At 45.7% G+C, this 13,894-nt stretch overlaps 6 protein-coding genes across 7 annotated transcripts; 2 read left to right on the forward strand and 4 right to left on the reverse strand.

Annotated features, from left to right (window-relative positions):
- Window positions 1-1,238: 1,238 nt before the first annotated feature.
- Window positions 1,239-1,491, reverse strand: LOC122624481 (NADH dehydrogenase [ubiquinone] 1 beta subcomplex subunit 1). Its single transcript, XM_043804036.1, has one exon. The coding sequence runs from the start codon at window positions 1,489-1,491 to the stop codon at window positions 1,321-1,323; it is 171 nt and encodes a 56-aa protein (XP_043659971.1). The 3' UTR covers window positions 1,239-1,320.
- Window positions 1,492-1,511: 20 nt separating this feature from the next.
- On the reverse strand, window positions 1,512-1,998 carry LOC122624482. Of its 2 annotated transcripts, none has more exons than XM_043804037.1 (2): window positions 1,939-1,998; window positions 1,512-1,680 (listed from the first exon to the last, which is right to left on the reverse strand). In XM_043804037.1, the coding sequence occupies exon 2, from the start codon at window positions 1,674-1,676 to the stop codon at window positions 1,512-1,514; it is 165 nt and encodes a 54-aa protein (XP_043659972.1). In that variant the 5' UTR covers window positions 1,677-1,680; window positions 1,939-1,998. The 2 variants fall into 2 exon arrangements, with proteins under 2 accessions (XP_043659972.1, XP_043659973.1); XM_043804038.1 differs by having other exon boundaries at window positions 1,845-1,959.
- Window positions 1,999-2,244: 246 nt separating this feature from the next.
- Window positions 2,245-5,357, forward strand: LOC122623334 (general vesicular transport factor p115). The gene has a single exon (XM_043802424.1). The coding sequence runs from the start codon at window positions 2,334-2,336 to the stop codon at window positions 4,842-4,844; it is 2,511 nt and encodes an 836-aa protein (XP_043658359.1). The 5' UTR covers window positions 2,245-2,333; the 3' UTR covers window positions 4,845-5,357.
- A 188-nt stretch (window positions 5,358-5,545) lies between these two features.
- On the reverse strand, window positions 5,546-7,377 carry LOC122623441 (40S ribosomal protein S6). Its single transcript, XM_043802602.1, has 3 exons — window positions 7,255-7,377; window positions 6,812-7,016; window positions 5,546-6,217 (listed from the first exon to the last, which is right to left on the reverse strand). Exons 1-3 carry the CDS (start codon window positions 7,258-7,260, stop codon window positions 5,682-5,684), a joined length of 747 nt encoding a protein of 248 aa, XP_043658537.1. The 5' UTR covers window positions 7,261-7,377; the 3' UTR covers window positions 5,546-5,681.
- Window positions 7,378-8,033: 656 nt separating this feature from the next.
- On the forward strand, window positions 8,034-9,824 carry LOC122623500 (bystin). Its single transcript, XM_043802696.1, has 5 exons — window positions 8,034-8,271; window positions 8,336-8,453; window positions 8,544-9,336; window positions 9,391-9,510; window positions 9,571-9,824. Exons 1-5 carry the CDS (start codon window positions 8,143-8,145, stop codon window positions 9,719-9,721), a joined length of 1,311 nt encoding a protein of 436 aa, XP_043658631.1. The 5' UTR covers window positions 8,034-8,142; the 3' UTR covers window positions 9,722-9,824.
- A 132-nt stretch (window positions 9,825-9,956) lies between these two features.
- On the reverse strand, window positions 9,957-13,619 carry LOC122623501 (fibroblast growth factor receptor 3). The gene is made up of 5 exons (XM_043802697.1): window positions 13,500-13,619; window positions 12,657-13,103; window positions 12,402-12,579; window positions 12,136-12,272; window positions 9,957-12,079 (listed from the first exon to the last, which is right to left on the reverse strand). Exons 1-5 carry the CDS (start codon window positions 13,579-13,581, stop codon window positions 11,901-11,903), a joined length of 1,023 nt encoding a protein of 340 aa, XP_043658632.1. The 5' UTR covers window positions 13,582-13,619; the 3' UTR covers window positions 9,957-11,900.
- Window positions 13,620-13,894: the final 275 nt, after the last annotated feature.

The following is a 13,894-nucleotide window of genomic DNA, read 5'->3' on the forward strand; positions in this document are numbered from 1 at the left end:
TAATTATAAAACAATTCAAATATTGAAATCTACAACTACCGATTGAAATTTATAGCAGTCAACATGACCTTCATTTAAATAACCTTTCAATAAAACCCTTTCGCACCTGGCTGCTAATGGCCAATTTGGCTTTTTCCCGCCAAGTTGCACCAGCACTGCCTTGTTATTGTTGCACGTCTGGATCTCTCGTTTCCTTCCAGGAATAAAGATCGTGCTGTTACCCTCTCGCTCGCACCCACCAAGCACCGGTATCCACTTGCAAATCTGTGGTATCTCACCTCCTCGCTCACGCTCTCCCCCGCTGTGAGAGAGAGAGCACTTGTAAGGCGAAAATCTGGAAAATCCGCTCCATTTGATCCCACTGCGCCTGTGTACAAACTGCTGACCATTGAAAACAATGGGCTAGAAAGGGGCAGCACGCCCAAGAACACAATTCCAGCGATTCATCACGCTCAATTCTGGAACTCGAGCCCAAGTCTGATCTTGAACCGGAATCCAAAACCGAATACAAACCCCTAGCTCTCAGCCATAAAAATAAATTAGTTTTGTTGCATTGGCATTTCAATTTGCTGCCTTGTTTGTAAAAGTGGAAATGTCCTTATCGGATTTCATATTTCATATTTGAAGTGAGCGATTCTCCGCTCGGGGAGTCTGTCTAACGGTTTCAGCTGGAAGCAGTTACATACGTAAGAGCATGGGCGTACGAACGATTGTTTTAGGGGGTTCTTGCTTAAAAATAGTTTGGTAATATTATCGTTTGGTTAAGAAAATATTACAAATCCATATGTTGAAGTAGTTGTTGTATAAATCCTTTTCAAAATATCTCGGTTCACATGCTTATATCAGATCATCCAATGCCACTTAACGGAGCTCATATGATAGACTACTTTTGGCTAACCACTATTGATTTGATTTATGTGACATGCTCAAGAAGTCCTACGAAAAATAATACGAGTTTTGGGGTACACAAATGCTCTTTCCAAAATATCCTGCCTACGCCCCTGATCCCAACTAAGCAGAACTCACATAGCGTGCAGAGATGCACAGGTAAAATCCCTTGAAAAACGAGTTATCTCCATGGATTTTCGTTGGTTTTCGGCTTATCCTTAGACGTGTGTTGATGTTTTTATGGTTTTCCTGGGTAAAACAAACAATGCTACGCAATCCTTCACAAATAAATCACGTTCCCGACCACAAGTCTCCTCCCCGCCTTGCAGGTAAACCAGACGACAGGCGTATTTCACATTTCTCCGGTTTATTGGTTAACAGTGAGTTGGGGGAAATAAAAGAATATATGTGGGATGGCGATGCTGGGCAGGCCTACCAGGATGGCGCCTTATCCTCGTTGCCACCGGGGCGGCCGTACAGGGCACTCTTGTCGCGGAACATGGTCATTCGTTCCGTCTCCTTCTTGTCCAGGAAGTGACCGATGGCGAATCCCAGCAGGGGCAGCGCGCCCCACAGTGCTCGCTTATCCAGTCCCAAGACCATGGTGTATATTTGTGTATCCTCTAGCGCTGATCCTTTAGCTGGGCTTGGTGTGCCAACTGGAGCTGCTGGCGTTTCCACTCGCGTGTGTGCGACCAATCTGCGTAAATCGATCCGACTGCAACAGTGGGAAAGAATATCACTGCGCCGTACTTTCGAGCCAATTGAACCACAATCCCACTGCCCATAGGTCTGCAAGACAAGCACACGAGATGGCTAGATTTACATATGATTTACACACAAATTGATGTGGGGATTTGTTATGTTATGGGTGTTTTGCCGGATTACGTAATAAAAACGAGTGATCTCTCCCCAGCGGCGTGTTAATTCTGTTGAAATTTTTGTAAACTTCTTACGCCGTGTATGCGGAACGCCTTAAATAGTGTTTTTATGATCCTTTCGCTCAATTTTAAACACAAATTTGCTAAATTAGTTTTGTTTTTAACTTACTTATAGCATCGATAGCACCAGGGCTGTCGAGTCGTTTTTAGTTCAATGAAATTGACAGTAAAACGGCTATCGACTATCGCCGACAGGGCTGCCACTCAGTCAAAGTCCGGAAGTCAGCTAGAAACTAGCTATATGTTCTTCATTTTATTTATTTTCTATCAAACAAAAAAATAATTAAAGTATCTTAAAAGTTTGAGGATAGGTAAATATTCAAACATGATCGTAAATTGCGCATTTAAAAGTGGATTAAAAATATTTTAAGACAAGCCAGTTATCGATAAGTGGGCGCTTATCGGACTTCGGGCATCGCTAAGCCGCCCGTCAATTGTTTTCATGAATTGACGTGTCGTGTTGAATGCGAAAAAACCCAGAATAGACCGTAAACACACACTCGCATGGAGTTCCTGAAGAGTGGCATCAAAACGGTGCTGGGCGGCACGGAGCCGGGCCAGCAGCCGAGTGCCGCCGAGACGGTGGAGAAGCTGGTGGACCGCGTCTACTCATCAACGCTCCTGGAGGATCGCCGTGATGCCTGCCGGGCGCTGAAGGCCCTGTCCCGCAAGTACCGCATCGAGGTGGGCGCACAGGGCATGCCACCGCTGGTTCAGGTGCTCCAGAACGACGGACAGGATGCAGAGATCATTAGCTATGCGCTGGACACACTGTGCAACGTGGTCACCAGTGAGGAGTTCGATGAGGAGGCGGATAATCCCACCGTTTCGGTGAATGTGGGCGAGCAGTTCACGGAGATGTTCATCAAGACACCGGAGCACGTAACCGTGGTAATGGGCTATCTGGACGAGTACGATTTCCGAGTGCGGCGCGCCGCCATCCAATTGATTACGTCCCTTATCTCGAACAAGACGCGAGAACTGCAGGATTTGATCCTGGTCAGTCCGATGGGCGTTTCTAAGCTGATGGATCTGTTGACGGACAGCCGGGAAGTGATTCGCAACGATGTCCTGCTGCTGCTGATCGAACTGACCAAGGGAAACTCAAACATCCAGAAAATTGTGGCCTTTGAGAATGCCTTCGACCGCCTTTTTGAAATTGTCCGGGAGGAGGGCTGTTCGGATGGCGGAATTGTGGTGGAGGACTGCCTGATTCTGCTATTGAATCTCCTCAAGAACAACTCCAGTAATCAACAGTTCTTCAAGGAGGGCAGCTATATCCAGCGATTGGCGCCCATGTTTGAGCTCTCACAGGATGCGGAGGAGGTTGGCTGGTCGCCACAGAAGGTCTCAAACTTCCATTGCCTGCTGCAGGTGGTGCGGGCACTGGTCACGCCCAGTAATCAACAGCAGGTGGTGGCCGCCTGCCAGCGGGTCATGCAAAAGTCCCGACTGCTCCATGCTCTCTGTGAGATTCTGATGAGCAGTGGTGTACCGGCGGATATACTCACGGAAACCATCAATGCTGTGGCCGAAGTAGTGCGCGGCGATCGGGACAACCAGGATGAGTTGGGAAGAGTTATGGCTCCGAGCAGTCCACCCAGACCGGCCATTGTGGTCCTCCTTATGTCCATGATTAATGAGAAACAACTGCTGGCCTTGCGCTGCGCCGTTCTCTACTGCTTCGAGTGCTTCCTTTATCGCAATGCCGATGGCCAGCGGGCGGTGGTACAGACCCTGCTGCCCTCCAGTGCGTCCGATGTTAGCGCCCTTTCGACGGGACAACTCCTTTGCACCGGACTCTTCTCCACAGATGCGCTAGCCAACTGGTTCTCCGCAGTGGCCCTGATGCACTCGCTCGTAGAGAATGTCGCTCTAAAGGAGGAGCTTCTGCGCGTACTGCTGGCCACTCCGGGTGGCCAAAGACCCATCACTCTGCTCGAGCAGTGCACTAATCTCATGCAGCAGGAACGCTACCGCTTGCAGAGCAAGGTGGGCCTACTAATGCTCCTCAGCTTATGGCTGGCCCATTGCCCAGGCGCGGTGAAGGCTTTGCTGGAGACGCAGGGCACCATGGCCTATCTAACGGCCCAACTTTGCTCCAACGAGCACGATGAACGAGAGTTCCTTGTCCAGGGCATGTGCGCCTTCCTCATGGGCCTTTGCATCCAGTTCAATGACAACTCACTGCCCGGACAGAAGCGCGAGGACATCAGTCAGCTAATCATCAAGCGCATTGGCCAGGAGAGCTTCTGTAGCAAACTGGCCGAGGTGTCGCGCCACGAGGCCTACAGTAGGGCCTGCAAGCAGGCTCAGATCCGTGCCAAATCCGCCGGGGAACTACTGCTCGACTTCGAATATTGCAAGCTGTATAAGGGATTGGAGGCGTTGATTGCCAAGCTGGTCAGCGGATTTGATGTAGATGGCATAGAACTGACCGAACTCACTCTGAGCTCGGAAGCTTCTGCATTGGTTTCCCAGTACAAGGGAATTATCCGTGGCATGGATGCCCAGATCCAAGCACTGCAGCAAACCTCCAAAGAACTGGAACAGGAGAATGGCGAGCTGAAGGAGAAACTTGGTGAGGAGCAGTCGCTGAAGGCGCAGCTTTTGGACCAAAACACGCTGCTAAAGGCACAGCTGGGAGCCTCCACCGGTCAGGTGCAGTCCGCCCAGGGCGCGGAATCCACGCCGGCCAACGAGGAGGAGCTAAATGCCGCTCGCTACCAGGCGAACATGTACTTCGCCGAGAACATCCGTCTGACGAAGGAGCTGGAGACACTACGTCAGCAGTTGTCAGCCGAAAAGCAGCGTGCAGATGCGGCGCAAGAATCCCTGGCGGCCACTCAAAAGGATCAAGAGGATTTGCTCGAACTGCTGGCCGATCAGGAGGCCAAGCTAACGCGATACGAAGAAGTGGACTCCACTAATGCCCCTCCCACTTCCAACGTAGCTCCCAGCGTGCCAGCAGCTGGGGAAGGAAGTCCCATTCCCAGTGGCACCGCCAGCAGATAGGAATCGTTTCACGGATGAGCTGCTAGCCACGTATTACAACTGGAAATTGCTCGACTGCCCCAAAAACGTTTTGCTATCTTATATACACACATTCTACTTGTTTTATATTTATTTAACCTACGTACAGAATATATGTCTAGATCCAAATTTAAACGATTCCATGTTATGTTTTGGCGGGAACTGCAGCAAATCGCAAGAGATAGCTATATTCGCTCTCGATTTCCTGTCTCCATCTCTTTCCAATTCGATCCCAACTTTTTGTCTGCTTCTGTAGGAATTCTTAGATAGTGTTTGTTTTGACGTTTATATGTTTAACAATCTTAATATATTTATGATTGAGCTAATCGTAGTGTTGCAAGAAAACCCTTTAAGCCGCTTCCTGACCTTGTTAATTTAGATAATAAGTGTATTCATCGGCTTATTATGCCAAACAGAACTTTAATTTAACTATAGTCAAAACTGTTGCATTTAACTGACGAAAAGTATGAAATAAATAAATGAAAATAAAATATACTGGCGACCAAAACCTGTCTTTTAGTTAAAGAATTTTCAGTGCATAAAAACATCAGTGTTTCCTGTCATGAGAAGCTACTGGATAGGTCATAACCAAAACCACATGCACTATATGTAAATATACCCAATACATGGGAATATAAATCGCTACTTAAGAAACTCTCTATAATTCAACAGAACACAGCACATTGTATACCATTTTTCACGTTTATTTAACATAAATGGTTACAAAGTTTCTTTTCTCCTCTCGTAGATCATCATGTGGTTCTGATCAACGTTCAGTTTCTGCTTAAACGAAGAATGTGGGTTCCGTGTCCGCGGCGTTTACTTCTTGTCGCTGGAGATGGAGCTCTTGGACTCGCGGATGGAGGCAGAGCGGCGGCGCTTGGCCTCCTCGCGCTTAGCCTTGGACTCCTTCTTGCGCTGCACCAACAGCTTGGCGTAGTCGGCGGCAGCCTCCTTGGAAGCGGTCTGGCGCTTCTTCTTCAGCGCAATGCGACGGTGCTTGCGCTGCAGCACAACAGGGGTGATCAGGCGCTGGATTTTGGGGGCCTTGGAGGTGGCCTTCTTGTTGTCCTTGGCGGGCAGAGGGCGACGCACAACGAAGCGACGCACATCATCCTCCTTGCTCAGGTTGTAGAGCTTGCGGATCTTGCTGGCACGCTTGGGTCCCAGGCGACGTGGGATGGTAGTGTCGGTGAGACCGGGAATGTCCTGCTCACCCTTCTTCAGCACAACCAGAGCCAGCACGGACATGTTGGCGTCCACGATGCATCCACGCACAGACTTGCGCTTGCGCTCGCCAGTGCGGCGTGGGCGGTAGCACGAGTGTCCCTTCTTCAGGAGCAGACGCACACGGCCTGTTGGCAAAGAAGATTGGTGTTTATTACGGTTTCTTGAGAGGAATCTACGGATATGAGCAGTAATTGGAGAGAGCAGCTGGTTAACCATTCGGGTGTGCAAAATTAGCCAATAGTCTCATGATATATTAAACCTTTTTGCCTTTTTTATAGCTCATTCCTAGGTTATGTTTGGAAATGTGTTTGCAAATTCTAGAGGAACCTACTAATTGTTGCTTCTCTTTGGAGCATGCCCTAGTCACTAGTTGCCAAATTACTAACCCTTTGAAGCTTTGGAACTAAACGGTATAATACTATATATTCTGAATGGAAGAACTCACCAAAAATATACACAAATCTGCAAGACGCCAACATATTTAGGTTATGTTCCCCAGATATAATGACAATTATCACAAGACAAACCCAGGTTGCTATGTTCTTGCAGATGCCTAAAAGTGTTTCCATGCTGAACATGGAAATCTACAGATGGGATAGGTCTGCATCACAGAAATCTCCCCTTTCATTGGCTACACCTGACCAGAACTATGCCGGCTACCACAGATCCCTCCAATCACTGGCTCAGCACCACAATTGCGAATTGGATTGCAAACTTACCGTGGGTCAGGACACCCTGCTTCATGGGGAATCCCTGCTTGTCGTTGCCGCCGGCGATGCGCAGCTGGTAGCCCTTCCACTCGTCACCGAGGATATCGGCCTCCACAACCTGGCCCATACGCTTCTCGTAGAAGACGCGCAGCTTGTGCTCGTCCACCACTTCGAACAGCTTTTGGCATCCCGTCGCGGGATAGGAAACGTTGAGCTGGAACACACAATAAAAAAAATCAAGTCACACACAATGTATAAACATCTATATATATATATATATTTCTTCGAATCGCATCGGATAAAATATCATCCACTTATTTTATCGCAATCACTGGACATTTTCGCTTGCAATTTGTTTGTTCACCGCGCCAGTGCTTGCGCTTTAGCATTTTCGCAATATTTCACAAAGTCGAAATTATTTATATCAGTAAATTCACAAATTATTAGCACACCTTCATATTGTCGGTCTGTTTGCACGCAACGCAGAAAAAAAAAGAAACGGCGGAGGTCTGTTGGCTGCGAGCGCAGGGTTGGAAAAGACCGATAGGAGGAAGTAGAGATGGCAAATCGACCAGTTGTACCCGCGCCTATCGATAGTTCGCGCTCGCGGCGATATTTGTTCACTTCATCCGATGTGAAAAGTTAGCAGACAGTTTTTTTGAAATTATACAAAAATAAAACTGGTACCTAATATAATTAAGAATAAATAAAAACTGACATTTAAAATAAACATAAAATTGCTTGTAATGGTTCAAATTATATTAATTGTGCCAAGTAAATTTAAGAATAACACTATCTGTATATACCAATCGTACAAGAAAATTGTAATAATTGCACTGACTCAACTTGTATTATATGTGGTCCGGTCTGAATATTTTTTTTATTAAATTGCTTGTAATGGTTCAAATTATATTAATTGTACCAAGTATGTTTAGGAATAACACTATCTGTATATACCAATCGTACAAGAAGATTGTAATAATTACACTGACTCAACTTGTATTATATGTGGTCCGGTCTAAATATTTTAATTTTTTTGCAACTGTTTAAACACAACTGGAAACGAATAATATGGATTCAATCGGTTTCAAACCAAGCTTCAAAAACAATATATATGTTCACTTCACGTTTTGTATGTATCGTTTTCGCCACCATCCCTGGTTTCACAAGCCTATCGAAAAGCCAGCCCTGTTGCAACGTTGCCACACAAGCGAAAATGTGTTTTGTTTTTCGATTTCGCAAATAGCCGGCAACGCCACTGCTTTGTTGCAACACGTGTAGCGATTAGAATTTCTGTTGCCTTTATTATTACGCTTGATATACGACAATATCCGGGCAAAATGGGTAAGCCGAAGAAGGCCAACGTGGCGACGATCAAAAATGTGACCCTGGAGAAGCAGATCACCGAGGGCAGGGTGGCCAAAAACAAGAACAAGGAAAAAGTCAAACTGCGTGCCGAGGAATCTGCGGTAAGAACTCGATTTTAAACTGCATTTCGTGTTATTAATCAAAATATTTGATATGTCACCACAGAACATCGATGCCAGGAGCAGCCAAAAGATCCTGGCCGCGGCCAAGCTGCAGCAGTTGGAGCTGGACGAGGAGAACTTTCCCAGTCTGGTGACCGTCAAGAAAGTCAACTTCAATTTGAGTAAGTGCGCCCAATGTCCTTATCATTTTAAATCTAACCTAGCCGCGTGTATCAGAGCTAATTCATAATAAACTGTCCTTACTCCCCTAGACGATGGACATGTCAAGGAGGATGAAGAGGTCAACGAGACTGACTTCATGGCCGACCTGGACATGGACGAAGACGATGTGGCCGCTTTCGAGCGTTTCCAGCAACCTGCACAGGAGGGCAAGCGTACATTGCACCTCTCCAAGATGATTATGCAGAAGATCCAGGAGAAGGAGGCCGACATTCATACCAAGATCTCCGACGAGGGCTCCCTAAAGATCGAGGAGATCGACCCGAAAGTGAAGGAGATGTACGAGGGCGTACGCGACGTCTTGAAACGCTATCGCAGTGGCAAGATCCCCAAGGCCTTTAAGATCATACCCAAGCTGCGCAACTGGGAGCAGATCCTGTTTATCACTGAGCCCCACAATTGGAGCGCTGCTGCCATGTTCCAGGGCACCCGTATCTTCTGCTCGGTGCTGTCGCAGGCAATGGCCCAGAGGTTCTATAACCTGGTGCTTCTGCCACGAGTTCGCGATGATCTCTGCGAATATAAGAAGCTGAATATGCATCTGTACAATGCACTGAAGAGGGCTCTGTTCAAGCCGGCTGCCTTCATGAAGGGCATCATTCTGCCGCTGCTCGAGGGCGGCGATTGCACACTGCGCGAGGCTATCATTTTCGGCAGCGTGGTGGCCCGCAGCTCCATTCCCGTCCTGCACTCCTCCGCCTGCCTGCTGAAGATCTGCGAGATGGCCTATTCGGGAGCCAACTCCATATTCATCCGCTACTTCCTGGACAAGCGGTATGCTCTGCCTTATCGCGTCGTGGATGCCGCAGTCTTTCACTTTCTGAGGTGCGTATTCTTACTACAATGCCATTAAGATCGAAATAACATGTTTTCTTACAGATTCGAGAATGACAAGCGTGAGTTACCAGTGCTATGGCACCAGAGCCTGCTGACCTTTGCCCAGCGCTACAAGAACGATATATCCTCCGAACAGCGGGATGCACTGCTCCAGCTGCTCAAGTAAGTGAACTGAGGTCTATAAATACCCCAGCACAATTACTAAATTAATCCCAATTGCAGAAAGAAGAGCCATTTCAAGATTACACCCGATGTGCGTAGGGAGCTGCAGGCGGCCAGTTGTCGCGACGTCGAAATGATGGAGACGGATAATGGCCTGGCTGGGCAGCCAGCCAAGATGTACACAGATGCGGATGTGGAGTACGAGGGCTGAGGCGGTCTAAATTTAGGATAACTTTAAGATGATATTGTTTTACTATTTAATATCGGATAGTCGTTAAATATGTAAATATACCTACATATGCAGTGAAAATCAAGTGCAGATGTTTATTCTGTGGGAAAATGAAAGACACTTCATATGTTTTGAATGTTTTAATAGAAAAAACAAATGTGTTTGTGTGTGTGTGTGTATTTTTTTTATACAATTTTGCATTAAGTTTTAGTTCCCTTTGGTTTTTGCTTTTTGCATTTTGCTGACAATCGGCTATTGACCATAGGACGTCCGCGTTATACATTATGTATGTATGTAGTTTTATAATCTCAATTTTAAATGTAGTAATTATTAAATATAATTCTGTAACCAAAATCTTTCTAAAAGTTTCGTTTCGTCACTTTCTTTAGTCTCTAAGTATTGTTTCGTTATCTCACTCCAACATTTGTCTTGTTTTTGTTTTTTTGTATTTTGTTTGTTTTTTGTTTTTCATTTGTGTTATTTAAGGGCATACTCCAAGGACCGATTGGGGTCGGGATCAATTTGAATAATTTACAATAACTACACTGGACCATTTGAAATAAGTTTACCCAAGTACTTAGGCCTCAAGCCTTATCAATAATTTCGTTACTTAACTTTTCTTATTTTTGTATTTTTCTTGTGTGTTCCAAGCTGAGCTTTGATTCAAAATACAATTTGTAAGAAGAGTGTATGGTATGTAAGTATGTATATAATAACCGATCTTGAAAGCAATATGTATTTGGAAAGCCGTCAGTGAGTAAGGATATCGAAAGTTTTTTTGGAGCTTATATAGGCGGTGATCGTTCGAAGCTAAAGCTTAAGACATAAACTGATATACTCGCATGTGGGGGGGTACAGTGGGCATTGGCTATGTGAATACCGAATGATGGCTCCTCACCTTGCGCCCAAGTCGAGAAATGAAAGTGGCAAGTATTCATTTGCTTCTTGTTCTTGATCGTGATTTATTTCGTTTAATTGAATTACTTTTAGGTGATTCGGTTTTGGTTTTGGTTTTGGTTTTCGATTTTGATTTTCGTTTTGGTTTTTGGGACCGTTTTCAATCAAAGAATCAAGTATTTACCCATTGGTCCGAGTTGTGTTGTGTTTTCGACTTCAAAAGGATACAAATATATAGAATCAATTTGTTCTGCCTCAAATGGTCATTGGTTCCGCAACCGAATTAACAACAATTAAACGATATGTATCCATTTTGAATGGCACAGTTTTGTTAACGTTAAACATTACCTAAGTGTTTCTCTTCTACATTTCTAGATCATGGATAAACCAAGGAAAACCCAATCTCTGATCAAGCTCACGCATTTATAATGTTTCGAATTATTTCAATAATTTAACAACCTTTTTTTTTTGTGTGTGTATGTTAGCCTCCTTAGCTCTCCAGTTATCAATGCACTAAGTATTCAAAAAATCGGAGAAAAAGGCAAAAAACTGAATGAAGAATAAGGGATAAATGAACTACGATTTCGATCGGTGTTGATTATTATTACGATTAGAATGATCCCAACTGATATGCTGTTTGATTTCAAGAAGCTACAACCATATTTTCATTAACAAGGCCTTGGATCGGAGGTGTATACTATATGTTAATCGGGATATAGAATACACACGAGCGTTATGGAAATATTTGTGACGACCTTCGGATCGAAGGCGATCCGAGTGGGAAACAATGCTTTAAACATGCTTTAATCTTTTGGACCTTACAAATCTAGGTATGCATATCCATAATGACGTGGTGGTAACAAAGAGCTAAATGGATACGTTAGATGCAATAATGTATAATGTGTATGTATATAAGATCAATATGTTTTAGCCAACATAAACACGGCCGTTTTGGTAGTACAATTCGATTCGATTATGATACTAATAATGTTATGTTCTAGCGCTAAAAATCAATTTCTCATCTAAATTTCGCGTACGCCCTTACTAGTACGTGTTTTCGATCTTGCGATCTTTCGATTTCCGGTTTTTGTTTTTAAATACACTTGACTTAAGCTTAGTATTCGGTTTATGCTATGTATCGTACGTTAAACAACCCATGATTAGAGTAAAAGTCGAAAATGCAATCCTGGACAAAGACTCATTTGGTGTATGCATTTCCCGGGACACAATCTGGGATCTACGATCCCCGGATTAGGCTGCGTCGTCATCGTCTGGACTCCCATCCCCATCCCCATGTCCGTGCCGAGCTCAATCCCCGTACTATTCCGGCTACGGAAATGGATCCGGAGATGCACACGCCCACTAGAAATAACACAACCATTGTGGAGGCGTCGGCCTTTTGGCGGCTTCCATTCGCATGCTGCATGGCGGCTGGCTCCTCACCTGGAATTGCGAATTGCATACGTAAACCACTAAGTTACCACGAGGATAACACTTACCGTTTAGCACATGGACCACCACCGTCTCCGTAATCTCATTGCCCAGCATGCAGGTGTAGTTGCCGGTGTCCTGGCGATTGGCATTGGCGATGTACAGGCGACTCAGAGCTCGTCCTGGCAGCATGTCCGTCTTCACACTGCAAGTGCATAGTAACACATAAATAAAGATACAATCAGCAAAAGCTCGAATTCTTTACACATTTAAACTCAATACCCTAAGCTTTATATCTAGAGCACCTATGTACATGTATCTCTGCGAATCCTACCTGATTCCTCCGCGGCTGGTATCGTAGTTGAGCAGGCGCGGTCCGTGCCGCCAGGTGATGTAGGAGGAGGGATGCGGAATCTTGGAAATGACGCACTGCAGCTCGATGGTGCTGCCAGCCTTGTAGTACTTCTCCGGCGTGGCCGAGCCCCGCTCGTCGAGGATCTCCACGTGAGGAACTGCCGAAGGAAGATGCATGACATCAGCATGGCAATGTTACTGCATGTTATGTTACTATACTAGCGCTTTTGCTCACCAATTATCGTAAGGTAGACGAGCAGGACGAGCGGCGGATGCGAGGACACCTGGCACTCGTAGGGACCCTCGTCCCGCTCGTTGGCGAACTGGATGAGCAGCTTCCAATCGTTGGGCTCCTCGAACTCCAGCGAATAGCGCGAGTCGCCGCTATACGTGTGCTGGCCAAAGGTGATCAGGGTGAGGTCCTCGCCACGTCGCCGCATCCAGGACACCGTCTTGCCCTGCAGATCGTTCACCCGGCAGTGCAGATAAACGCTGGACGAGAGCTGGGTGCTGATGTTCAGGGTGGTGTACGGATCGGCGAAGAACGGGAACGGCTCGTGCGTGGTCGTCTCGGTGACCTCCAGCTCCTCATCCTCGGGCGTGTCGGTGAACGGCGACGAGAACTCCTGCCAGAAGTTCTTGGGGAACGTGTCGAATGGATCGCCAGCTCGCGGTCGTTTCACTAGTGCGAAAATAAATTTAGATTCGTTAACTAAACATACGAAATCATATAAAGAACTTAAATAAATAGATAAATAGATGATCTTTTTTAAAATAAATAACACTTCTAAGCTGAAAATATAATTGATTAAATATGCTAACTGATACATTCAGCTGAAGTCATGGATAAAAATGAAATTGATATGAAACAAATATTTCGTTCACTTTTAGCAGAAAATATGGATGCCGTAGGTATTAAAATAAATGCCATATAGAAAAGAGGCATTTTTCCCAGGTTTAATCCGCAGAGTAAACAAAGAGACTTAATCTTCAGCTGAAAAGTGCCAAACTTTTGAGTTGGGTAAAAGTTTGCCATGTGATTATGGCAAAAGTACATAGAAGGCATGAGGAGACTCACATGTGGTCGACGTGGAGCCCGAGCCGATGTGATGGAGTGAGGAGTATATAATCGCCAGTATCCAGAACAGCCTCGATCTCATCACTGCAACGGAGTGTCTTCATACGCCGACTTACGGGATACGGTAACAGGATGCGGGATGATGCATCGACTGGCGCCACTCGCCGCAGGATATGCACATATGAACGCGCCTCTCTGTTAGTCTCTGTTCTATATCGATCCAAGTGCAACTGCATTAGCGTCCCACTGCATCGCCAGCGAGGATTCCACGGACTACGCTTCGCTTATCGATTGCCCTGCGGCATTAAATTGCTGGACATATTGCACTCGAGTATCTGCGATTTCCAGCGAGATCCTTTTCGATTCTATGGATGATATATTTTCACTTTTTGTGT

This window comes from Drosophila teissieri, chromosome X, assembly GCF_016746235.2.
Source record: "Drosophila teissieri strain GT53w chromosome X, Prin_Dtei_1.1, whole genome shotgun sequence".
Lineage (NCBI taxonomy): Eukaryota > Metazoa > Arthropoda > Insecta > Diptera > Drosophilidae > Drosophila > Drosophila teissieri.